Raw genomic sequence first — 27,065 nt, 5'->3', positions numbered from 1 at the left:
TGCTCCACCTCTGTCGTCAGGTGCTTCTGCATCCCTCCATTCCTGCCCGTCAGATGATGGTCCTCCTGGGTCACATGGCCTCGACGGTGCATGTCCTTCCTCTGGCACGTCTCCACCTTCGCACACCTCAGTGGACCCTCGCCAACCAATGGTCACAGACTACAGATCTTCTTTCTCATCCCATCTCTGTGACATCATCTCTTCAGCAATCTCTCCAATGGTGGTTGAACTCCTCAAATCTTTCCAGGGGTCTTCTTTTTCATCTACCCCCTCACTCTATGATCATCACCACGGATGCATCCCCCTATGCGTGGGGAGCTCACCTGGGAGATCTACGCACCCAGGGACTTTGGACCCCACAGGAGCGTCGTCATCACATAAATTTCCTAGAACTCAGAGCCATGTTCTACGCCCTCAAGGCTTTCCAACATCTCCTCTGTCCTCAAGTCCTCCTCCTGTGCACAGACAATCAAGTCGCCATGTACTACATAAACAAACAAGGCGGCACCGGATCTCGCCCCCTTTGTTTGGAGGCTCTGCGCATCTGGACCTGGGCCACAGACCGCAATCTCTTTCTCAGGGCGGTATATATCCAGGGCGAACAGAACTCCCTGGCCGACAATCTCAGCCGCATCCTTCAACCTCACGAGTGGACGTTGGACCCTCCGACTCTGCTCTCCATCTTTGCTCGATGGGGCACGCCGCAGGTGGACCTCTTTGCAGCACCTCACAATCATCAACTGCCCCTCTTCTGTTCCAGACTCTTCTCTCCTCACCGTCTGTCCCCGGATGCATTCCTGCTCGATTGGAGGGACCGGTTCCTGTATGCCTTCCCTCCACTTCCTCTGATGTTGCGGACCTTGTCCAAGCTCCGCAGGGACAACGCCACCATGATTCTCATCGCCCCTCGGTGGCCTCGACAACACTGGTTCTCCCTCCTGCTCCAACTCAGCTCCAGGGAGCCCATTCCTCTTCCTGTGTTTCCTACTCTACTTACACAGCAGCATCAGTCTCTACTGCATCCCAATCTGTCTTCGCTCCACCTGACAGCTTGGTTTCTCTCGGGCTGACCTCTCCAGAGAATCTATCTCAGCCGGTCCGCCTCGTCTTGGACGCCTCCAGGAAACCGGCCACCCTCCAATGTTACCATCAGAAATGGACCAGATTCTCCTCGTGGTGTCTCCGGCATCATCAGGAACCCACCTCCTTAGCGGTGGAAACTGTATTGGAATATTTGCTCTCGCTGTCCAAAGCTGGCCTCAAAACTACCTCCATCAGAGTCCACCTCAGTGCCATCACTGCGTTTCATGAGCCTATCCTCGGAAAACCCCTCACGGCTCATCCTCTGGTTTCCAGATTTATGAGAGGGCTCTTCAATATCAAGCCGCCTCTCAAGCCTCCTCCTGTCGTCTGGGACCTGAATGTAGTTCTCTCAGCACTCATGAAGCCTCCGTTTGAGCCTCTTGCCACAACTTCGCTCAGGCTTCTTACCTGGAAGGTACTTTTCCTAATTGCCATCACCTCTGCCAGGAGAGTTAGCGAACTGCATGCACTGGTTGCTGACCCACCGTTCACTGTTTTTCACCATGACAAGGTTGTTCTGCGTACCCACCCTAAATTCCTTCCCAAGGTGGTCTCGGCTTTTCACCTCAACCAGTCCATTGTGCTGCCCGTCTTCTTCCCTAAGCCTCACTCGCACCCTGGGGAACAGGCGCTGCACACGCTGGACTGTAAGCGTGCCCTTGCTTACTACCTTGATCGTACCAGAGCTCACCGTACATCCCCTCAGCTCTTTTTGTCTTTCGATCCCAACCGTTTGGGTCGTCCTGTCTCCGAACGGACACTTTCAAATTGGCTTGCTGCCTGTATTGCATTCTGCTATGCTTGGGCCGGTCTCTCACTGGAAGGTGCTGTCACGGCCCACAGAGTCCGAGCTATGGCTGCTTCTGTAGCTTTCCTCCGTTCCACGCCCATCGAGGAAATCTGCAAGGCTGCCACTTGGTCCTCAGTTCACACGTTCACTACTCACTACTGTCTGGATGCCTTTTCCAGACGGGATGGTCACTTCGGCCAATCGGTGTTACAGAATTTATTTTCATGATGGCCAACCATCCCCCCTCCCTCTTTGTTAGCTTGGAGGTCACCCATGTGTTAAGAATATGCTGCCTGCTTGTCCTGGGATAAAGCACAGTTACTTACCGTAACAGGTGTTATCCAGGGACAGCAGGCAGATATTCTTACGTCCCACCCACCTCCCCGGGTTGGCTTCTTAGCTGGCTTATCCTAACTGGGGACCACGCACTCCTACGTCGGGCGGGAAGGCATTCGCGCACGCGCGGTGCGGCCAACTAGAAACTTCTAGTTAAAAAGGTCCGTACCGAGGGCTCCGTCGGTGACGTCACCCATGTGTTAAGAATATCTGCCTGCTGTCCCTGGATAACACCTGTTACGGTAAGTAACTGTGCTTTTTCACTCGGAGGATAGTTAATCTCTGGAATGCATTGCCAGAGGATGTGGTAAGAACGGTTAGCATAGCTAGTTTAAAAAAAGGTTTGGACAAGTTCCTGGAGGAAAAGTCCATAGTCTTCTATTGAGACAGACATAAGTTTCAAGTTTATTAGGTTTTTATATATCGCCTATCAAGGTTATCTAAGCGGTTTTACAATCAGGTACTCCCTATCTGTCCCGGTGGGCTCACAATCTATCTAATGTACCTGGGGCTAAGGAGGACTGAGTGACTTGCCCAGGGTCACAAGGAGTAGTGCGGGGTTTGAACCCACAACTCCAGGGTGCTGAGGCTGTAGCTTCAACCACTGCACCACACACTGCCTGGGAAGTCCCTCCTTGAGGGCCACAATCCAGTCAGGTTTTCAGGATTTCCCAATGAATATGCATGAGATCTATTTGCATGCACAGCTTTCATTGTATGCTAATAAATCTCATGCATATTCATTGGGGAAATCCTGAAAACCTGACTGGATTGCGGCCCTCGAGGAGGGACTCTGACATCCCTGACATAGAACCTTGGTACTTTTTGGAATTCTGGAATCTTGCTACTCTTGGGGGCTCCAGAATCTTGTTACTCTCTGGAATTCTAGAATGTTGCTACTATTTGGGTTTGTGCCAGGTACTTGTGACCTGGCCACTGTGGAAACAGGATAGAGGGCTAGATGGACCATTAGTCTCATCCAGTTTGGCTATTCTTATGTTCTTATGTAAGCCAAGTATAGGACAACTGAGCCATTGTGACATCACTGATGAGGTTGGCTCTTAGGCATTGGTGGAATGATGTGTTATGACATCACAGTCTCAGCTGTAGAATCTTGGAATTCTGCCAGATAACCCGTGACCTGGATTGGCCACTGTGGAAACAGGATACAGGCCTAGATGGACCATTTGTCTGACCCAGTGTGGATGTTCTTTGGTTCTTTTGAGAAAGGAACAGTACTCATGCGGATTTAAATCTGTGTGTGAACATCTGTCTTCACAAAAAGCAGGTGTTAAGTGTCGTTCCTGCTTTTTTTTTTTTTTTCCAAAGCAAAATTCTTTACATAATTTCTCTTTTAAAACAGGTGCATGGACCACAAAAAGGTAGATCCAGACTTTGCATCAATTTGGGTAGTTTGAAAACTTATAATGTATAATTTCTCCATTTAATTCCAAAGGAGGTCTTGGACAATTCACAGATAAGTTGACTTGGCTGTAGACATGTGACAATGAGGCCATGGCAGACATGCTCAGTGTATAGCACAGGGTGTGTTAAACAACAGTCACAGAGAGCCGCACACCGGGCTGGTTTTCAGGCTGTCTTTAATGAATATTCATGAGAGAGAGCCTGAAAACATGGTTTGTGAACCTCCATGATGGCGGTTAGAGACATCCGCCATGAAGCAACAGCGTTCCTTGGCTGTTTCTTGCTGGGGTTGCTGGGGTGTTCCTGTGGTGTAATGTTGCCAATCTGACGACTTCTGCAAGCCCATGCACCACTTCACGTTGAACCTGCTTTGTCCTAGGTAAAGCGTGTCCTCCGGCACCACCAAATCAAGCCTCACTGGATGTTTGCACTAGACAACCTGATCTGCCAGGCTGTACAGAGCGCCCTCACCATCCTCGTTACAGGTATGTTCGCCAAGGGCACCCTCCTCTGCAGGCTTCTGCTGCCGCTTGCCCAGAATTGATCAGACAGAACGCTCATCTTGTGTGACTGGTTTCCTGAGAGACCTTCATACGAGGACAGACTGTTTTGTAGGAATAACTGCGTTGTATCACTTTATGGTTTACTAACACTGTACTATACTGCTTAGCATATGCAAATCACAGCAGTCTACGGCAAAACATTATAAAATACATAGACAAGAACTTCATCAGCATGATAGAAAAGCACCGTTATATTCTATGGACGTGTTAGAGTTTTGCCGTGCTAAAATGACTTGTGCAAATGGAAAAGTCACTATATCACAATTACATTGGTAATATTCATATAACATTCAGTAGAACTCTGCTCAGAGACATGAAGGCAATCTGTTCCGCCTCACCACCCAATCATTGCAGTGTTCAAAAAATGTATATATATAGAATCTTGCTTTCTTAAATATTGCTAGCTATAACATATATTTTGACTGTGCTGAAATGACTAGCATGCCTTAGTAAAAGAGGGGAATGGTTATCTAATATAATAAAATGGTAAGCCGCGCATGCGCACTTCCTATGCGTGCATCCGTTTTCCGTGAGCTGTAGCACACATAGGAAGTGCGCATGCGCGGCTTATGGTCTGGGCTCGCGCGAGGCAAGACAAGTGGCATGCGCGCCCTTCCCTGCTCTCCACCGCTGCCGGCCGCTAGCACCCCCTGCCCTCTCCGTCGCCTCCCGGCTCAAGCCGCGTAGGCAGCACTATAAACACGCTGCTTTGCACCCTTCTCTGCCAATTTCCTCTGCCGCGTCTCTGATGACATCATCGGGGACAGACGCGGCAGAGGAAATCGCCAGTAGAAGGCCGCGAAGCAGCGTGTTTAAAGTGCTGCCTACGCGGCTGGAGTCCCGAGGTTTGTCGGCGGTGGGAGGGTCAGGAGCAGGCCGGATCGACAACGGCAGTAAAAGAAGGGGGAGGGGCCGAACGGAGCAGGGAAGATGAGGGAAGAAAAGGGAAAGGGGGAGTGGGGGAAAATGCAGCTACTGCTTCTACACAGGAAAGGGGGGGGATAGGAGGGAAATGCTGTTGCTGCTGCATAGGGAAATGGGGAAAAATGAAAGACACAGGGGCAGGGAGAGGGACAGAAAGACAGAGAAAGGGGGCCAGAGAGAGAGTCAGCAGGAGAGGGAAAGGGGGCTGCTTTGGGGGGAGGGGTGTGCTTGGGGCAAACAGCTTTGCTCTGGGGGGAAGACAGAAGGGGCCATGGAGAGACAGGGAGAGGGATAGGGGGCTGCTTTGGGGGGAGGGGTGTGCTGGGGGGGAAACAGAAGGGGCTATGGAGAGATAGGGAAAGGGGACAGACAGCTTTGCTCTGGGGGGGAAGACAGAAGAGGGCCATGGAGAGACATTTGGGGGGGAGGTGGGTGCTGGGGGCAGACAGCTTTGCTCGGGGGGGGGAGGGGGAGACAGAAGGATACAGACAGCGGCCAAGGAGAGAGAGATAAAGAAACACAGACAGACAGACACATCTATTCTAGCACCTGTTAATGTAACGGGCTTAAAGACTAGTTCAAGAAAAAAACCATATGTGCCAATTACTGTAGTTTCACAAATAACACACACAAATTGGGTGCAGATGTTAAAAAAAAAAAATCTAAAAAAAATAAGCCCTCATAACTTGCCCACCCATGTATTATATGCGTGAAAATGCTCTTCCTTCCTGAAGTCTTCCTCCTTAGGCTGGCAGTGGGGCTGTTGCCTTTGGCTAAAGCGGCTAGGGCTCTTCAGCCTGGAGAGGAGATGGCTCAAGGGTGATATGATAGAGCTCTGTAAAATACTGAGTGTAGTGGAAAGGGTAGATGTGAATCGCTTGTTCACTCTTTCCAAAAATATTAGGACTAGGGAGCATGTGTTGAAGCTAGTATATAGTAGATGTAAAACAAACCGTAGAAAATATTTACTCATACAACATGTAATTAAATTCTTGGAATTTGATGCCAGAGAATGTGGTGAAATCAGTTAGCTTAGCGGGGTTTAAAAAAGGTTTGGATGATTTCCTATTAGAGATGTCCATAAGTCATTATTGAGATGGCTTGGGGAAATCCACTGCTTATTCCTAGGATAAGCAGCATGAAATCAGTTTTACTACTTGGGATCTAGCTAGGGACTCGGGACCTGGGTTGGCCACTGTTGGAAACAGGATGGGCTCGATGGACCTTCGGTCTGTCCCAGTATGGCTGTTCTTATGTGAGCCAATTATAAGACAGTCAAGCCATTGTGACATCACTGATGATGTTGGCTCTTAGGCACTGGTGGAATGAGGCATTATGACATCACAATCTCGGCTCTGGAATGTTGCTACTACACTTCTCCCTCCGTGTTCGTGGGGGATGCGGGCGGACCATAGGCGTGAATAACTTTTTATATTCATGGTGGATATCCTGAAAACCCGACTGGCAAGGGGGTACTCCAGGACCGAATTGGGGAAACACTGCCCACCAGGGGGCACCTTCTTTTAGCAAATTGATGCTACTCCGTGAGAGCCTATTATATAATAGCATATGGGTGTCAAACTGACTGTTCCCTGGGCCCCACCCCCTCTCTCCCACAAAAGGTTGTCCAATTTGACTACAGCACATTGCATCTCTGTCTGTATTCCAGAACTGAAAGTGCAGCTACGGTCTGCACAAGATCGTGAAGAGCCAAGCGAGGGAGAGGAGGAGGAAGATGCACAGCTGGAAGCATCAACCAGTCAAAAGCGTCGGCCTGCGTCGGATGACCTTAGCCTTCAGCTCCTGAGTTCCGACAGGGGCACCCTTAGTGGGCCCGTATCCCAGAATCTTGTCTCTTCACCTCTCGTGGCACAGCTCAGCCAGCTCAGAGTGGAAAGCAGCAGGTAGGTAGAGTTAGGCTGCACAGGGGGATCCCAGCACTGGTACCAGGCTTCCGTCCCCTGCCTGCAGTAGTGGATTTCATTCAGTCTTCCATGGTCCAGGTGCTGGAGGATGAAGATTGACACCTTTCCTATGTCCTGGTCTACAGGTTACTGGCCGAACTGCTGGAGAAAGAGAGGAGATACCAGGAGCTTTTGCTGAGAGCTTTGCACCAGGCCCAGCAGGATATCCTGCTACTCCGAGAAGGCGCCAAACTGACAGGTGCGCTGACCCCCCCGCCCCCCGTGCTAGCAACGTGACACTTTTCACCTAGGAGGACGCAGCAGGTTCAGTAGTGAGAAACTGTGACTTGTAGACCAGAACCTCTTCGCAGGAGAGGCTAGACTGCTGACATTGTACCACCGGTGTGGGATAGAAACATGTCAAATAATACAGCCAAAGCAACGTAACATAAGAGAACCACAAAAATGTAGCCGATATTTTTTTTTTTCAAAAGACCACTACTTCTACTTATTTCTATAGCGCTGCCAGATGTACGCAGCACTGCACGTTAAACATTCACGAGGCAGTCCCTGCTCAGTAGAGCTTACAATCTAATCGAGCGGACAAACAGGACAAGTAGGGGGTTAGGGAGTTTCTCAGAGGGGCAATGATAAGAGATATGGGTGCTTTACAAGCGAGTGGGAGTTAGGTACGCTTTTTCAAGACTTTTCTCATTTCCCCACGCCGTGTCCCTTTCCAGTATTCCCCTGTGTCCATCTCCCCACATTCATTATCACCGCTCTAAGTCGCTTTCCACTCCCCCTGTGTCCGGCATTGCTCCTCTGTGTCCCTATGCCCCAAAAGACCAACATGCAAATGAGAAGGTATCGTAAAATATTCTGTTTCAATTAAAAGATGGAAATGCTAAAATCGGTGCAGCCACCCAACTTAAAATCATTTGCCGCCTCTTTTTTTTTTTTTTTTTTCAATCAAGTTATAAACAAATTGTAAAAAGAACTTATCCAATTCTTCAAATTGTGTAGCTAAATTGGGCACAAACGACACCAAAATCTTGTTTCATTTATTTATTCGTGGCTTAATTAAGTGATTATAAGTTTGTAGGTGGGTGCACTCATTTTTGCCTGTTTATTCTTGATTGAGACTGAATGTTGTTCAGAAAGAGGGCCTGGTTCTGTAAGGTTTCAAGAGCCTTTATTTATCAAGCAACTGAGGGGGGTGAGATGCCCGACGTGGCTACGTTTCGTCAGACTGGCTGCATCAGGGATTGTACATGCTGGGGCTGCACGTTTAACACATGTGATTAACGTGTTAAATGGTTAGCCTACATTAAAAATTTTAACACACATTAAAGCAGGCCCCCCTTAGCACCACCTGCCATCTGCTTCCAGCTGCTGCCTCCTTGGCCCTCCAGCTGCCACCATTGCACCCCACCTGCTGCCTTCAGCTGCCACCATCATGGCCCACCAGCTGCCTCTGATGCCACTGCCCACCACCTGATGATAACGATGTCCACCACAGTCCACTATATCTCTCCCTCGCTCTCTCTCTCATACCTATCATGGCCCGCTGGTAGTGCTAGTGATTAAAGCAGAGCCCTGCCAGCAGGCTAGCTAGGTCCAGTCTCTGGGACAGAAAAGACCACGAGAGTCTGGAGCCGGCTAGTCTGCTGATAGTGCTCTACTTGAAAGGTTAGAGGGAGGGAGAAAGGAGAGAGAGACCCAAATGCATCATAGGGGGAGGGAGGGAGGAAGGAGAGAGAGATAAATACCTGATCACAAGTGGAGGAGGGAGGAAGGAGAGAAAGAGAAGAGGCCCGACTATGGAGGGAGAGGGAAGGAGGTAGAGAGAGAGAGACCCAACAACAGGGAGAGAGGAAGGAGCATATGAAGATCTGCTGGAAAAAAGAGGTGCAGACGGGGGTAGGGTGATGTTGGAGAGGGCCAGATTCTGCAAATAGGGACGGAAAGAAACCAAGGAGATGGTGACAGGGGAGGGAAGGAGAGAAATGTTAAGGAGGGAAGAGATGGTACTCATAAAGGGAAAGGAATGGGAGGGAGATGATAGTGCCTATGAATGGAAGGGAAGAAAAGAGATGGAAACTAGATAGATTGAAAAAGGAGGAAGAAAAGTTGATTGCGAAAGATGAATTATAGGATAAGAAGTAAAGAGAAAGAAAAAAAAAGAGTGAATAGACAAAGAGTACAGAGATACAGAACCAGAGAAGCAGAACGAGATGATTAGAAAGATAAAATCACCAGACAACAAAGGTAAGATAAATTATTAGATTTTTAGTTTAGTAAGGGGTGTAATGGGGTTTTGACATACCGCCTTTCTATGGGACAATGAATTGAAACGTCTCAGTTTTGAGAATTTACCTCTGCTATGTATATATTGCACTATACAGGAGAATATGTGAGGGGGTGCTTTGGGCGATTAAAAATTTTAATTGCAATTAATCATGTGATCAAAAAATGTAATCGATGCCCAGCCCCATTAACATATATAAATACGTGAACTGTCCCTATTCTGGCTTGGTTCAGTGATAGTTAAGGTATCAATCTTCACCAATATCCGTGGTTCTGTGCCTGTGGTTACACAAGCCATAGCTCAAAAAACAAAAGCAGAGCCGCAGCTGGTTTGGCCACAGCAGTTGCTTAATAAACAAAAGCTGCTATTGACTTCCTGTTTGTGATGCCGCTCCGTTGTACTTGTTCTGACTACATTGTTCACTGCATTTTTGTGGTTATCACAAATAATACAGCCCCAAGCCAGAAGAGCACTCTGTACCTTCTAAAAGCTTGAGGAAGGCTGTGATGGGAACAGTGTGATCCAGAGCGCAGGCTGTGGAAGGCCTTTCAGGAATTGCAGAACCGTAGCAGCTAAGTGTTTGGAAGTACTGTACTTAGAGATAAGTATGCCTCTTGTGACCTGTCTCTTGAATGTCCGAGACACTCGGTTAACTCTTCACGCTGTTGGCTGCTCAGGTTTCGTTTCTGATGCAGGAGTTGATTATGTTTTTGACTCTCCTGCGATTTAGATCTTCAGCAGAGGAAGAGCAGGGTAGACACTGCCGACCCCACGCTCATTCAGTGGCTACAGCGTCTAGGGGCGAATGAAAGCACGATAAATACGGTAAGGGACCCTCCAGCCACCAGCCCTCTACCCTGCATGAAACACTGCAGAGCTGCCCCCCACCTCCCTTCTCGCTGTGACCTTTCCTCTCGTCCAATCGGTTCCCTTCAAAAATCCAGTAAGGTAACACTGAATTGTGTCTTGTTGAAGCGTCTGTGGGGGGAGTTTTTAATGTATATTTATATATTGGGACTTTAACCGCCTTTTTCATGAAGAGAGTCACCCAAAGTGCTTAATACACTGAACAGTAATCGGGTACTCTTAAGTATTTTCCCTATCGATCCCAGCAGGCTCTCAGTCTGTGGTACTTGGAGCAATGGAGGGATTAAAGTGACTTGTGCAGGGTCATAAGGAGTGCTGCTGGGATCAAACTCACAATCTCGGGGCGCTGAGACAGTAGCTATATCCACTAGGCCACACCTCCACTCCAGGACACCATGGCAAGGGAGGGATGTAGGTGCAGAAGTTATTAAAATTTGATATATTCACACTTAGTCCCTTTGACCGATGGCAATACCAACCTGTTACCTTGTAGTGAATGTAACTACTCAATGAAGATAAAGTTCCATCTATAAAATCAGCCGTTCAAGTTGTACTTCTCCAAAGCAGATAGGCACATTTTATGCATACAGTATATATCCTCAATTAATCTTTAACAGGAGAGTGGAGGGAAATGGCATACATTTAAGTTAAAAAGAAAACTCTCCATTATTTAATAAACCGGCCAAACGCCAGTCATGTGGAGTATTGCGTTCAATTCTGGTCTCCATATCTCAAGAAAGATATAGCGGCGCTAGAAAAGGTTCAAAGAAGAGCGACCAAGATGGTAAAGGGGATGGAGCTCCTCTCGTATGAGGAAAGCCTAAAATGGTTAGGGCTCTTCAGCTGGGAAAAGAGATGGTTGAGGGGAGATAGGATTGAAGTCTACAAAATCCTGAGTGGAGTGGATTGATATTTCACTCCGTCAAAAATTACAAAGACTAGGGGACACTCGGAAGTTACAGGGAAATAATTTTAAAACCAATAGGAGGAAATTTTTTTTCACTCCAAGAACAGTTAAGCTCTGAAACGCGTTGCCAGAGGATGTGGTAAGAGCGGATAGCGTAGCTGGTTTTAAGAAAGGTTTGGACAAGTTACTGGAGGAAAAGTCCATAGTCTGTTATTAAGAAATGGGGGAAGCCACTGCTTGCCCTGGATGGGTAGTATGGAATATTGCTACACTTTGGGTTTTGGCCAGGTACTAGTGACCTGGATTGGCCACCGTGAGAACGGACTACTGGACTTGATGGACCATTGGTCTGACCCAGTAAGGCTATTCTTATGTTCAAACGAAAGAAAAAGCGTCAGTACGGGATGAGTCAAAAGACCCTACCTCTTCCACATCGTAGGCATAAAAAAAAAAAAAACTTTCGTGATAGCATTAATGAGTTCTCGTTGAACTTTTTCAAAAATTCTTAATGTTTCTAGATGTTTGAAGCCTTTTCTTAAGATTTCATAATTCCTATATAATATCTCTCTGTAATTTTGATTGCTTCCTTTGATAAATGGTGGTCTGAGAAAGAATTAGCTCTACTATGATTTAATTAGTGAATTTATTTTCTTTTTCTTCATTTTTTACTTGGTGGATAATGATTCTGTATTTCTTAAGCAAGTTGTATTGCTTGTGAATAATGTGATAATTAATAAAAAATAAAGTAAAAAAAAAAAATTTCTTAACGTTGAACCACTGAGAACAAAATTTCACGTCAAGGTTCACGATCGTTTCTTCAGGACCAGCGAACCTGACACCAGCACAAACCTACAAAAAAAATGACACTTTCACGTGTCTTCCTTTTGAGGACACGTCTGGGGATCCTTCCGGCTTTTCAAATCACGGCGCTTTGTGGGACTAAAATCATGTAACTGGTTCTTCTCCTCTCACGTGGCTTTAGAAACATTCAAAAAACAAAAAATAATCGTTAGCAAAGCGCAATACCACAAAAACGTGCTCTATTGCGAGCTTGCCTCACTCAGATCTGGGTTTCGCATAAAGCTACTTCAAAAGAATGAAGCAACGAGAGTGTTCTAGTAACTGTGTAGAGGTAAGTAAAGATGTGCTGAAGTCTCACTTCCACATAACATGACTTTGAAATTTGTCTTCCCTGCTGGCTTCTGAGTTCAGCAATCCAAGGGGAATGTGTGACGCAGTGGTTAAAGGTAACGCCTCAACACCCTGAGGTTGTGGGTTCAAACCCACGCTGCTCCTTGTGACCCTGGGCAAGTCACTTAACCCCCCCATTGCCCCAGATAGATTGTGAGACAGGGAAAAATGCCTGAATAAATTCATGTAAACCATTCCAAGCTCCCCTGGGAGAACAGAATAGAAAATTTAATAAATAAATAGTGTGAAGAGTTTCAGCCTGTGATAACCAGAGCTGGTATTGTGACATCATAATGCCTCATTCCACCAATAAGAGCCAACCTCATCAGTGATGTCACAATGGCTTGATTGTCCTCTACTTGGCTCACTTCTGCTACATTTTGATTTCTAGAGTGGTGCAGTGGTTAAAGCTTCAGCCTTAATACCCTGGGGTTCTGGGTTCAAACCCCCGCTGCTCCTTGTGACCCTGGGCAAGTCACCTAATCTCCCTGTTGCCCCAATGCTTGAGTACCTGAATAAGTTCATGTAAACTGTTCTGAGCTCCCTGGGGAGAACGGTATAGAAAATTGAATAAAATATTTACAATAAATAAGATCCAGACTGCAAAAGTAAGCACATTGGACACAGGGCAGCCAAGCTGCACAGAAAAAAAAAAAAAGTGCTGAAATTTGAGGAGAGCTGCGACTTGAATTTCTTCAATTTTTCTCTCTGTCCAGGCCTTGTGATTCATTCTGAACTGGATGCACAAAGCTCTGGGCAAACAGCAAAGAAAGCCGGGTTGGGAGCGATTTTTTCTTTTGCTGGGCTCAGCTGAATGCGGCTCTGCTCTCCCGTGTTGGCTCAGCTGATCGGTGGCTCCGGTGAGTCCTGCCGGCTCAGCTGTTCGCAGCTTCCGCTGCCGGCTCGTCTGATCATGGCTCCGGAGCTCCAATTAGATGGGGCCAACAGGACGAGAGCGAGGCTGCCGGCTGAGGTTTTTAGCTGCTGTTGCGTATGTGTTAGGCGCAGGACATATACAACATACAGACACACAACAGCTATCGGCAGCTCTAGGCCTGCCATAAAAAAATTCCCCGGTAAGGAGTGGGCGTTCCCTTCTCTTCCCTTTTTAGCATTACAAGGAGTGCTCATTTAAATACTAATACATTTATTTATATACAGCGGATTACAATAAGTAAGAACTGTATAAAAACAGTAAATTTACACCACAAAGCAGAGTACATTGTATATAAAATATAACACTGAGAAATTATTAACTTATCTAGATTATACATATTTATCAAACAGATAAGTTTTACGATCTTCTAAAGGCCTGGTAAGAAAAAGAACTTTAAGATCAAACTACTAAAACATTTGTTCCAAAGTCCTGCCTGAAAGGAGAGGCTTCTATTATATAAGCGATCATATCAGTCCTTAGAAACATAGAAAAATGACGGCAGAAAAGGGCTACAGCCCATCAAGTCTGCCCACTCTTCTGACCCACCACATCAAGTCTGAGTGCTAATGACCCAGTTCCTTAGCTCGACCCCAATCATTGCACTGGTTACCAGTGGAGGCACGAGTAATGTTTAAATTTTCTTGCCTCTGTTTTAAGTCAGTTTGGGGATTGGCACCTACACACCTGCTATCTCATTTTGTGCTATATATCCCCGTGAAGATAACCAGGAATTGCAACCTATTTGCTTACCCGAAGATTTTAGGCTGCAAACTTAGGTCTTATTTAGACAGGATGCTGGCTTTTCAAGCAAGCAAACAACAGTCCTGGTTGGGTAATTATATCAGCGGAGCCATGGTGTCCTATGGCGCTCTCAGAAAAGGAATTAAGACAGTATTATCTGACAAATTTATCTCTTAATCTGTGCTTTTATCGGAACCTGAGCTCTCTCCAACTTTTCTGTAAACATCTGAAAATCTGGCTTTTCTCAAAAATGTACACTCCCTCCTCTGTTATCCTAGTCCTCTAAACATTCTTCTTTCCTCCGATCTTCATCCTTTCCTTTCTTATCCCAATTCTTGTAAACCGTGCCGAGCTCCACAACTATGGAGATGGTGTGGTATACAAACCTAAGGTTTAGTTTAGTTTAACTCCATTAATTTTAAATTTTTAATGTCTTTTTAATATAACAGGCTGTATTCCTTTTCTTATTATTTTGTATTTCACTGATTGTCCAGTTTTTCTTTTTGGAAACCGCCTAGAATTCTTTTGATTAAGGCGGTATAGAAAAATAAAGTTATGTTGTTATATTAAGAAATCTTTTCTATACACAGCCTTTTATTGAGGGGAAAAAATAAGGTGGTGTTTCGTGAAGAAAGTCTGTTTTCTACTAGTTCAAAATGATCTGAAAGATAACTTGGTATAAAACCATATAATGTTTTATAACAAATACAGGCAAATTTAAAAATTATTCTTGCCTCTACTGAAATGCAACTTTCGATAGTATGGTGTTAACATGTTCTGATTTTTTTTTTTTTTTAGATTGGAAATTAGACGCACAGCCTCCTAATGATTTTTTTGATAAGAGCCTAGATAAATGATGTTACAGTAGTCTAAAGTACTCCTTATAATGAATTTGCATAGGGCTCTCGATAGCTGCTATTGCAATCGGTAGAAGCCCCAGAGAACCCTTATGAGCATCAGAAGTGGAGTTTCCGTGCAAATAAAACTGGTTCCATGGAAAATGTTTGAGCATCTGGGCCTCTGTTTTCTCTTCCAGCTGCTGAATCACAGCTTCACACTTCAGGATCTCCTCACCTGTGTGACCCGGAATGACCTGAAGTATATGGGTATCAGGTAACAATTCCATCTGCTTTCCAACTAGCAATAGAGGCCCCATTACTGTAGCCAGTGGCGTAGCGAAGGTGAAAAGCGGCTGGAGCCGTGGCGCCCCCCTCCCAAACTCATATCCGTTCTTTATCGCGCGTGCACCTCCCCCCCCAACAACCTCTTAACATTCCCGACACAAGTAGCAACCTTAACCTGCTGTTTACGCCAGCGTTGCCTCTGCCTCTGACGACACTTCCTAGGCGGGGTCCAGGAAGTGACGTCAGAGGAATCAAAATGGGTTTCTAGAACAAGTTATCTGCGACCACTAAAATAAGTGGGTTTTTACATTTTGATATTGTTTATACATCATAAGCGTAATTTTACACAGTATGACTTTTGCACATTAATTGGGGGAGGGGGGGAGGAAGGCCAGTGATAGAAATTATTGTCCGTACTGGCTGAACAGCCATTGGGCTGGTTTGTGAAAACGGACATATGGTCTGATCTTTCATGTAAACGAAAAGGCCGGTGCTCAGGACAGCGGTTTATGGACCAACGCTGGACCAATACGGTGGGAGCAGCACAGAAAAATAGCTCCCCAATGCTCAGCTGTAAAAAGAATCAGTATTACCAGTCAGCATACAGCTGTGTGAAAGCAAACTCACTGTCGTCATCGGTCAAAAAAACTCCACATATCGAATAGGGTTGGATAATTGTCTACAGCAGCAGGCAAAATATTCAATACTGTGGATAATTTCGCAATTGGGAACAGTACAGAAACAATGCTTCAGTGGTCCACATATATCATCTTGCTGTTAACAAGCTAGTCCCAAAACCTCAATTTCCCAACGGAAATTGCACAAGCGTTGGCAGGGGAATCATTTGAAAAAGGCCGTTGTGTGGACTGGGGAGGGGGGCTGTTTGCAAATGATTTGACGCTTGTGTGAAACAGGGTCTCCCGTTGGGGAAATGGAGATTTTGGGACTAGCTGCTGTGGACGATTATCCAACCTGATTCGATATGTGGTGCGGTTTTTTTGACCGATGACGGCAGTGAGTTTGCTTTCGCACAGCTGTATGCTGATTGGTAATGCTCCTGTTTTTTTCCTGAGGTCTTTTTACTCAACTATAATTAACGTGAAGGCTGGGTTCTCTTTCCCCTGCGGTAGAAGCGAGTTAATTGAGAGATTTTGATATTTTCCAACTGTCCTGTGTATTGTTTTCCTGGTGAAATCTTTCAAACACCCCAATTCCAGCTCCAATCGGTTTCTAGGTTTCCAGCAGTAAGGGTGGCTTTGTTTTGTGCACTGTTCTCCGAACACTGCACAGGAAACAGGAAATGACCTCATTAACATACATTTGACTACATTTAAATACTATTTGGCGCGCACATTATTTCCACGCTAGAGCCTTCTCAATATTTTGTACAGATTAGCGCTGACGCCAGTCCAGCACTAATCGGCTCTAGCACCAGCGTTAAATTCTGACTCATAAGTGATTTCTAGCAAAATATTGCTATTCTTAGACAGGGGAAGACTGCCAAACATGCCAGAGACAAAACAACCAGTGTTGCTGTTTTATGATCTGTGCTGATTTTCTTTATATAAAAAAAAAAAAAAAAAACCCCACACCAGCTTGAGGTTAGGGAAAGTAGTGACCTCCCCATCTTCCACCCTAGTTATCTTATAAGTTGTTTCATATCCCACCAGAACCTTCTAATGCGGAGTTCAGGGCAGGTTACAAACAGCAGTAACACTACATAGAAATAGGCATACAATTCAAAATCAGATAAAACTCCTAACAAAGGCTTCTGAAAGAGCAGATTACAAACAGCATTTTTGCTTCACAGAAATAAACTTATATTTATTTATTTAAAACATCTGTAGCCCTCATATCATATGCGGATAACACCATTATATGCATAATATATAGTGCAAAGTTTAGGTCAAACTAAAAAAAAACCCTAACAAAGAGGTCTGAAAAAGTCATGTTTTCAGATTTTTGCAAAACAGAACATATTTAGTGGGGAGAGAATAATTTATTATATTTCAACAATTTGACAGAAAATTGTTACGGATAATGATCCAAGTTAGAACTAAAGGGATGTATGTTTTTCTGGAAAAATTTCCTGATGGGGTTTTCTGATCTGAGCCCGACATGTTCAGGAAACAAGCACCCGCTGTTTTTACTAAAAGTTTGGAAACTGCGTTAAGCTTTTCCCCTTTTCTCGCTCTCGATCGTTTCTGCAGGGGCGGAATGGTGTGCAGGATTTGGCGAGCGATCACAGAGCATCGAAGATCCCAGAGCAGGCAGCCGTGCCACGAAGCGGAGTAAGGATCCAGAGAAATAGTTTGGCATGGACGGAGAGAGCATACAGCCTGGTCCGAGCACTGTGTGAGAAATGGAGAAGAAGCACCCTGCAGGAATGTTCTCCTTTTGGTGATGAGGCGGGTTGCAGACAGCTCGGAAGCAAGACGCCACATTTCACCTGCCTTCTGTATACACCTTCGAAGGTTGGCAGGGCTGTGTTGGTGCTTTCCAGGATTTTTGCTGGAGATTCGAATGTATTAGATGACCTCTCATGGCTAAATATGCTCCACATTTGAAAATTGCATACTTGTGCATGCATAAATTGTGGAGCTGAGCGTATATTTTACCATGTGCTGTGGAGTTCAGTCATTTTAAAGCTGCTATTGCACTTATGGACAGATGCACTGGGAGGACTATTATAATCTGGACTTCTGATGAACTGGATTATCTAAACCAGAATATTAAATCAAGGTGTCTGACATGTCTTAGCAAGTCCTACTCTGCCATCACATGTCAGATCACTCCAAGTTCAGTGTTGTATGTTTTTTTTAAAGAAATTTTATATTTTTAATATTTGAACTTTTACATTTTATTTTTAATACAAATATAATAGGTAAACTGTACTAACTAAGCCTAACTTTACTTTGGAAACTGAAGTCTCACTTGTATTAGGAGGCCAGATAAAGGATGAATAGCACCAGTGTGGATTTCAAGAGGCTGTCACATGACAGGAGAAGAGGGTGGGGGAATGGCCCTGAACGCTGTTTTGAAGGGATCTGGGGTGTGTATGCTTAGACTGACTATTAGGCTAAGAATGAGATTACATACAGTGTGCAAAAGTGTGTTAATGATGCCCTAATTATGATTTTGGTTGCTTAATTCTGGATTCCACTGGACCAGGGGTTCTCAACCCAGACCTCAGGACACACCTAGCCAGTCTTAATTGTCAAGAGATCCATAATGAACGTACAGGTCGTTGGTGAAGCCCAACTTGGAGTATTGTGTTCAGTTTTGGAGGCCATATATGTCAAAGAGATCTGGGGTATGTATGCAGTTTGCAAGAGGTGGTGGTTTTGTAACGTGGATCATGTGATGCCCAATTGATTTTTGGATTTTTGGATGTTCTTTTGATTTATACATAGACGTGTTAGACTCCTGAAGCAGTTCATTTGGGCCGAAACATGCACATGTCGAGTCCATGTATGTTGGATTAAGGAATAAAGAATTTCGTGGAATATTAAGAGTTCACCAGTCTTTCTTTGGACTTATCCACTCCATCGTGTTTGAGAGTTTAAAGGATATCAGAAGACTTGAAGCTGTCCAGGGAAAGGTGATGAAATTGTGAGGGGTCTGAGCCAGAAGACATATAAGGAGGCGAATATATATACTCTAGAGGAGAGGAGGGACGGGGGAGATATGATACAGACGTTTGAATATTTGAAAGGTATTAAGATAGGACCAAATCTTTATGAGAGAAAAGAAATTAGTAAAACTAGAGGACATAATTTGAGGTTGAGGGGTGGTAGACTTAGAAGTAATGTTAGGATGTTCTTTTTCACGGAGAGGGTGGTGGATGCCTGGAATGCCCTCCGGAGGCAGCTGGTGGAGAGGAAAATGGTGACTGAATTCAAAAAAGTGTGGGATGAACACAGAGGATCTCTAACTAGAATCTGAATGGGAAATCTTTCATGGTCTGAATCCCACCACGGAGATGGTTTGGAGAAACTGGAGTAAGCTTCAACAGCAACTCCAGTGGTTGGAACCTAAGGACAGTACTGGGTGGATTTCTAAGGTCTGTGACCCAGAAGAAATAAAGAAAAAAAAAGTCAATAATGAAATTGTAATGTATGTAGTTACAGGGCCAATCGGATGGACCATTTAGGTCTTTATTTGCTGTCACTTATCATGTTATGTGAAAGATTTGCATATACAGATCCATGTCATGGATATCCTGACAACCAGGCTGGCTAGTTTGTCCCAGGGACTCAATTGAGAACCCCTGTTCTAGAATACGAGGTCTGTTATAAAAGTTCCAGGACAGTTCGAATTGTGCGCCAACGGGAAGTTCTTTTGAGATGCGCTAGGCGACGTTCAGTATCTTGAAACCTCACGAGTAACCTCCCTTTTTCTGTTTTGTTGATATCTGTTTTAGTCTCCAAGTTACAGCAGTTTTTTGTCAGTGTGTTTTCGTGATCGGCTATTTTTCATCATGTGCAACCTCAGTGAGCAGCGCTACAGCATGAAGTTCTGTTTCAAATTGGGTAAGACCGCTACAGAAACTTATGAAATGTTGAAAGTGGCTTATGGTGAACATGTCAAAGAGTCGTGGAAGGTGTTTTGAATGGTATTCATGCTTCAAAAGTGGTTGTGAATCAGTGGAAGACAATTTGCAAACTGGAAGACCATCAACGTCAACTGATGATGATCATGTTGATCAAGTGAGGGTTCTTGTGCATACTCATCAGCAATTAACTGTTAGAGAATTGGCAGAGGAATGCAACATCTCCATTGGTTCATGCCACAACGTTCTAACAGAGAAGTTAGGGATGTCTCTTGTTGCGGCAATGTTTGTCCCATGGTTGATGACCAATGACCAGAAGAACAACTGTCATAATCTGTCGGAATCTTCTTGAGCAGGCAAATGAAGATGAAATATTTCTTGATAAAGTGATAATTGGTGATGAAATATGGGTCTACAGTTATGACGTGGAAACCAAAGCTCAATCATCACAATGGAGAACCAAAACATCGCCAAGACTGAAAAAAAGCTCAGCAAGTTCAGTTGAACGTCAAAGTGATGTTAATAGGTTTCTTTTGACAGTCGCAGCATTGTTCACTATGAATTTCTGCTACAAGGACAAACTGTCAACCAAAATTACTATCTGAAAGTGTTGAAACGACTCCATGAGAGAATCTGGAGGAAGCGGCTCAAACTTTGGAGGGAGCAGTCATGGTTCCTGCACCACGACAACGTACCCGCTCATGCCACCGTCAAAATTTGCAAATTTTGCGCAAAAATAACATGATGACACTTCTTCCCCAGCCACCTTACTCTCCTGATTTGGCCCCTGCTGACTTCTTGTTTCCTAGACTTAAATCCATGCTGAAAGTGATTCAAAACCATTGAAGACATAAAGCAAAATTTGACGCAGCAACTTTTGGCGATTCCTGAAGATGTGTTTTAAAGACTGTTTGCAGAAGGGGAAACGACGTTGGGAAAAGTGTATACTTAGGGAAGAGGAGTACTTTGAAGGGGACCTAATGGAATAAATTATAAGATTGTTTAATACATTTTTATAAAATTAGTCCTAGAACCTTTTGAACAGACCTCGTAGGATAAGAATTTTCGTTATGACTAAGAAAGGTTGGAAAGCTTCCAAAAGGAAGAGCTGATTGCTAAATACTGTCTACATGCTCCTGGTATGTTTTCTTTAGCCTCCAGAGCAACAGGATTAGGCCTCTGTATAGTTGACACACAGGAGCTGTAACACTGGATATGTTTCTTGGGTTATTGATTTTCCAGGTCTCGGTGTTTTATGTGCAAAAGATGTAACTTAAGTCGCCCAGTCACAAAGCAATGTCTGCTTTACAAAATGGGGCTGCCTGGCACGGTGGCTCGGCCAGGATGAAATGCATTGCTAATGGGAAGAAACCTTGGGTGATTTCCCACCTTGAATCTTCCAAATTCCTTGGGACAGAGGTTCTGAAGTCATATTCACCATGCAGTGGCAATACCTTCCAGCCAAATTTAGGGTCTGTGATTGCAGAGCGCGGGTGCCTGTGTTCCTGCTTGAAGACGGTCACTACAATGACTGGAATTTTAAAGGAAATTGGGAGGGGTGTAAAGCAGGGGGAATCTCGCAATGTACTTGCAGATGAAAGCTCTTGACACTAGGTAACAGGCCCTGTTCTTATTGAACAGGAAGTGTTGTGAAGAAGAGGAAATGGCCAACTCCCCCCCCCTAAAAAAAGAGCCTTTGGCACCTTATCTCTATATAAGTAACATAGTAGATGATGGCAGATAGACCCGAATGGTCCATCCAGTCTGCCCAACCTGAGTCAATTTTAAATTTTTTCTTCTTAGCTATTTCTGGGCAAGAATCTAAAGCTCTATCCGGTACTGTGCTTGGGTTCCCACTGCCGAAATCTCCGTTAAATCCTATTCCAGCCCATCCTCCACCAAATGGCCATATACAGACACAGACCGTGCAAGTCTGCCCAGTACTGGCCTTACTTCAATTTTTAATATTATTTTCTGATTCTAGATCCTCTGTGTTCATCCCATGCTCCTTTGAACTCAGTCACAGTTTTACTCTCCACCACCTCTCTCGGGTGCGCATTCCAGGCATCCACCACCCTCTCCGTAAAGTAGTGCTTCAGTGTTGTTGCCACCTCCAAACACTTTTATTTCTCTATTGAACTATGGAAAAATGTCTTACAGATGAATTAAATCAGGATGTTGACAAATTGAGCCCTCTGATCCTTGTCTCTTTATGGTTAATTCCTAAATATGCTCCATGGAGAGCCTCAGGGAGTCGCTTCTTTTTTTCAGGGTACCCACAGTGAATGTGTCTGATGTGTATTCTTGTTACTTATCTTATTTTGATTGTCGTAGGGGATTAGGGGGAGGGTTAAGGGAAGGAGGCATATATTTATGGCCTACGGGATGCATGGAATTCTTCTCTCAGGTATGGACAGACAAGGCGTGAAGTGTTTTTTCTCTGCGGCGATTCTCCGTGGCTGACAATTGATGGAGATTTCCACAGCAACTGCAGCAGCAAAGGTAATATGTGATAAAGAGATCTTATACGGTTAGTAGGTTTTGTTTGGGGGGGAGGGGGATTCCCCTTTTTGACAGAGTCTCGGGTGTTCAATCTCATTATTCCTATTTACTGGGTACCCATCCCTCCTTGCCCACTGCCATAAATATCCAGAAGCTGTGGAGGGGGGGTTGGGAGGCTCTGGTACTCTTCAGTTCTCAGGGTTTTAAGAGTGAAGGAGAGGGGCCACTGACCAGCGTGCAACGCACCCTTGTGGCAAAGAAATGAAATGCAGGCACATACCCAGCAGCAGATAGAAATTCCAGCCCTAGCGGTGTGGGTGAGCAAGGAGTAACAGATTGGAAGGAGTGAGGAATTGGAGTAGGGGTAGGGGTGCAAATGTACTTGCCTTTCCTGGGTACTAGAATGATTTATGGCCTCCCATACTACATCGACTTTCAAATAAGTGGCTTAACCCAAGGATCTGATGTAGTAGTAGAATGTGATCTGCCATGGAAGGTGTGGCAGACACATGGTTTTAATGGGCTAATGCTTCAGTCTGACCCAAGTAGCAAATAACAGCTACAGACAAACCTTAGTTTGCGAGCATAATTGGTTGCAAAAGCATGCTTGTAATCCACAACACTCGTTTATCAAAGTGAATTTCCCCATAAGAAATCATGGAAACTCAGGACAATTCGTTTCACAACCCAAAAACTTTAATACAAAATACTGTATTTACTGAAACAGTCACTCCTTCCTGCAGCGTCAGAGAGAGAAGAACCATTGGTTCAGTTGTGATGTCGTGACGTGCGTAAACTGTGCGTACTTGTACTGCAAGACCTCGCTCGTTTATCAAGTTAAAATTTAATAAAACGTTTTGCTCATCTTGCAAAACACGTGCACACCAAGTTACTCGCAATCCAAGGTTAGTGCTCCCCCGCGAATTCGCGGTCGGCAGTTCGCGGTCCCAGTCATTCGCGGTATTTTCCGACTGCGAACCGCCGACCAAGAGAGGGCGGCAGGAGAGGGCAGCCGGAGTGCCGGCGAGTGAAGGAAATCAGTCGCTGTATGCTCCGACCACCTCTTTCTGTACTAAAGTCGGGTCTCACCAATCAGGAGCTGCTCCTGATTGGTAAGGCCTGACTTTAGTACAGGAAGAGGCAGTCGGAGCATACAGTGAGTGATTTCCTTCACTCGCCGGCGCTCCGGCTGCTCTTTCCTGCCTCTCCCGCTGCCCTCTCCGTAATCGCGTTTTTTCAAGATTTGCAGGGGTTCCTGGAACAAAATCCCCGTGAATATCGGGGGTGTACTGTATTTCTATCAAGATGTGCAGTGTTTATATGTCCTTACTTCCTGGATGTGGTTCACTGCTGTGCGGAATCTGTTTCTTCAGGTTCTAAGATCAATTTAAAGAAAAGCTTTGCCTAAAGGTTAGAGGCCACCTCAGTTCATAGGAAGCCCCCTTATAGCAACCGTTCTTGCTGCCAGAGATGATGAAAGAGTTGGAATAGGTGTTTTGAAAGAGTAAAATGAGTCTTTAGAGGAAAGTAAAACTCGTTGGGTTCACAGGACCGGACCCTTCACCAGTGCAAACAGCTTTAGAGCAATCCAGGCTAGTCTTAATCCAGCTCTCCACATTTTGGAATGTCAGGGGAGGAGAGGGGGGGGGAGCCACAGTTCTGGAGTTTAATTTAAAAACACACCATTGCTATCTTAAAATGGTTTCTTTTTTCTATTTTTTTCATAACTTCTCTGAAGCTCTTGTGTTGGGTTTTTTTTTTTTGGGGGGGTGGGGGGTTGCCTCTATAGTGAATTGCACTTTTGCACTTAGCTGTACAGGGTTCTGGGCCCCCCTTTACTTTGTTCCACAGATCAGCTGTTAAATCTTGCTGCCTCTTGCATCCTGTGCGTGATACTCCCAGGTGCTGATTCAGGCGGCCACTTCCTTGTTTGCCATAAGAAAGGTGAGAAGGTGCACCTAGGCTCATGAAATGTCTTTCCTTAAGTCAGCATTTTAACATACTAATCCATACAAGTTAGATAATCTATGGCAGGGAGGAAAAGCCTCAGACTATATGTCCGTGTCACATACCAGTCTCACGGCCATTCAGCCAATGCGGACAAAATGTTTCAATCACTGGCCTTCCTCCTATCACCTCCTGTGCAAAAACACGCTTATAGTATATACATACTACAAAATATGAAAAACCACTTATCTGAAAGAATCAGAATTAGTTTTTAGGATGATTCATCTAACTTCACTGAGATAAGTGTTTTTTTGTAGTATGTATATAATATAAGCGTGTTTTTGCACAAGGAGGTATGTGACACTGACATATAGTCCGAGGCCTTTCCTCCCTGACACAGATTATATAGCCTTGTATGGATTAGTATGTTGGATAAAATGATGATTTCTTAAGTTTTATATTAAAAGTTCCATTTTGTTCTGATTTTTGCAATTGTTGGATATGGAATTTTTTGAATTTTTAGGTTTGGTTTTATTTCCATAAGTCAGGCCAGAGACTGTAGTTACCTTTTATTAAACAGGGACTTAAGCCAGTGCCTTCCTTTCTCCTGTTTAATCTCTACTTAACTTGTTGCAGTCTAATGTTTCTTTAAAACAAAAATGTAATTACAGGACGTGGGAAGGGATAAATGTTAAAATGCCCCTGGCAGCCTCAATGCTGTGGTTTGCATTTTTATTTTTTTTAAATTTATAAGACTGGTGTGTGGTAGGCTCTAGGTCAGGGGTCTCAAAGTCCTTCCTTGAGGGCCGCAATCCAGTCGGGTTTTCAGGATTTCCCCCAATGAATATGCATTGAAAGCGGTGCATGCACATAGCTCTCACGCATATTCATTGCGGAAGTCCTGAAAACCCGACTGGATTGCGGCCCTCAAGGAGGGGCTTTGAGACCCCTGCTCTAAGTCAACTGCAGATGGAAAATAAAATGAACTTTGGTGGTTAGAGCTGCTGTTGCAGTTAGGGTTACCAGATTTTACATGTGTAAAATCCGGACCCATAGTCCCGCCCCCTATGTCCACCCATCCCCCGCCCTGTTACGCCCACACTATGCCCTAGCCCCGCCCCCCTGAGCCTGCTTGTCTCGGTCAGGTTTTGAAAAGCCACCCGGAGATGACGTGTCCGGGTAAATCTGGACGTCTAGTAACCCAAGCCTCAGCACTCTGAGGTTGACGGTTCAATCTCAGCGCTGCACCTTGTGACCCTGGGCAAGTCACTTAACCCTCAGTGCCCAAAATGCCACAGTTAAATTGTGAGCCTGCCACGCCAAATAGGGAAACCCACTTGCAGTATCTGCTTACTATTCAATGTATTAGAAAACTGTTTTGATATCTGCAGAGGGAAGGCGATATATCCAATAGAGATAACCATAACCAGTTTGTTCTGAAGGGTAGTTTTCCCAAAAGCAGATCTAGACCCATGGAGGGATGTTGCCGGCCACCATGACCCCGCTCACAGCAGTCGGCCTTTGGCCCGAGTGAAAACTGTACCTAGCTACATCCAGCCCACCGTCCACCTCCAGCGTAGAGAGGAGTTGATACAAATTGTAGTCGCTAGCAAGAAAGCTGAAGTTCTTCCAGTCCTTGTTCAGGTGTGGGCTAAGTTCGGGGACTCAGATTTGTCCTTAGAGGCAGTGATGCTTCCACCCACGTGTTGGTCTGCTTTATGAGAGTGTCCCAGACTTGCTTTTCCTCTGCTGTAGAGTCCATCCAGGTGACGGGCAGACCGTAACTCATCCCTGCAAGATACAAAGTAGTACGGAGATGTTTCTCGGAATAAACAGCTCTAGCCGAAGGCAGGTTGCTTGTTTTGCATTCTATCAAGATCATTTCTTCCCCCCCCCCCAGGTTCTTTCTAAGTCTTCATTCAGTTCTATATTGTTTCTCTAATACAATTCAGTACTTTTCACTGATCTTTTCACTGACAGACTGAAGAAGCTGGGGCTGTTCTCCCTGGAAAAGCGGAGACTCAGAGGAGATATGATAGAGACCTTCAAGATCCTGAGGGGCATCGAAAAGGTTGACAAAGACAGATTTTTCAATTTGAAAGAAACCACAAGAACAAGGGGTCACTCGATGAAATTGAAGGGGGACAGGTTTAAAACAAACGCAAGGAAGTACTTTTTCACACAGAGGGTGGTGGACACATGGAACACCCTTCCGGAGGCCGTGATAAGAAATAGCACAGTACAGGGTTTCAAGGATGACCTGGATAGGTTCCTGGAAGACAAAGGGATTGAGGGGTACAGATTAGAGAATGACACGGTGACGGTTTACCCGCGGCCACCGCATTTAAGCCGCGGGTCACCGCCGAAAACGGGGAAGAAAACTAGCAGTCGCTGCGGTGACGGGGACAAGGCCATTCACCGACCGCGGAAACGGTGAACAGGTTTGTCCCCGCGGGCCAATGTACCCCCTTCTAGGAACCGCTATTTACCGCCCGACGCCCGATTCACCCCCCCAGCAGGACCGCTCGCACCCCCACCCCGAACGACCGCTCGCACGCGCTCCCACCCGCACCCGCGATCGGAGCAAGAGGGAGCCCAAGCCCTCTTGCCCGGCCGACTCCCCGACGTCCGATACATCCCCCCCCCCGGCAGGACCACTCGCACCCCCACCCCGAAGGACCGCCGACTTCCCGACAATATCGGGCCAGAAGGGAGCCCAAACCCTCCTGGCCACGGCGACCCCCTAACCCCACCCCGCACTACATTACGGGCAGGAGGGATCCCAGGCCCTCCTGCCCTCGACGCAAACCCCCCTCCCCCCCAACGACCGCCCCCCCCAAGAACCTCCGACCGCCCCCCCAGCCGACCCGCGACCCCCCTGGCGACCCCCACGACCCCCCCACCCCCCTTCCCCGTACCTTTGGTAGTTGGCCGGACAGACGGGAGCCAAACCCGCCTGTCCGG

At 45.6% G+C, this 27,065-nt stretch overlaps 2 protein-coding genes across 7 annotated transcripts in view; one reads left to right on the top strand and one right to left on the bottom strand.

Annotated features, from left to right (window-relative positions):
• MAP3K6 (mitogen-activated protein kinase kinase kinase 6) overlaps positions 1 to 21,365 on the top strand; it is an 82,149-nt gene extending 60,784 nt beyond the window's left edge. For 4 of the 5 annotated variants that reach the window (XM_033957306.1, XM_033957307.1, XM_033957309.1 and 1 more), the window contains 6 exons: positions 4,014 to 4,119; positions 6,791 to 7,025; positions 7,172 to 7,284; positions 10,064 to 10,158; positions 15,013 to 15,089; positions 17,311 to 21,365. In XM_033957306.1, coding sequence (XP_033813197.1) covers positions 4,014 to 4,119; positions 6,791 to 7,025; positions 7,172 to 7,284; positions 10,064 to 10,158; positions 15,013 to 15,089; positions 17,311 to 17,395 — 711 coding nt within the window. In that variant the 3' untranslated portion in view covers positions 17,396 to 21,365. Of the gene's footprint in view, positions 1 to 4,013; positions 4,120 to 6,790; positions 7,026 to 7,171; positions 7,285 to 9,787; positions 10,159 to 15,012; positions 15,090 to 17,310 lie in introns of those variants that run through there. The other variant, XR_004540498.1, reaches the window with a different exon arrangement.
• Positions 21,366 to 23,881: 2,516 nt separating this feature from the next.
• SYTL1 (synaptotagmin like 1) overlaps positions 23,882 to 27,065 on the bottom strand; it is a 78,644-nt gene continuing 75,460 nt past the window's right edge. For both annotated transcript variants that reach the window (XM_033955763.1, XM_033955761.1), the window contains one exon: positions 23,882 to 25,892. In XM_033955763.1, the coding sequence (XP_033811654.1) occupies positions 25,753 to 25,892 (140 nt within the window). In that variant the 3' untranslated portion in view covers positions 23,882 to 25,752. The remainder of the gene's footprint in view (positions 25,893 to 27,065) is intronic.

The sequence above is a fragment of the Geotrypetes seraphini genome, chromosome 8, assembly GCF_902459505.1.
Source record: "Geotrypetes seraphini chromosome 8, aGeoSer1.1, whole genome shotgun sequence".
NCBI lineage: Eukaryota > Metazoa > Chordata > Amphibia > Gymnophiona > Dermophiidae > Geotrypetes > Geotrypetes seraphini.
Note: the sequence above shows the minus strand (reverse complement) of the source record. Positions and strands in the feature narration are given on the sequence as shown.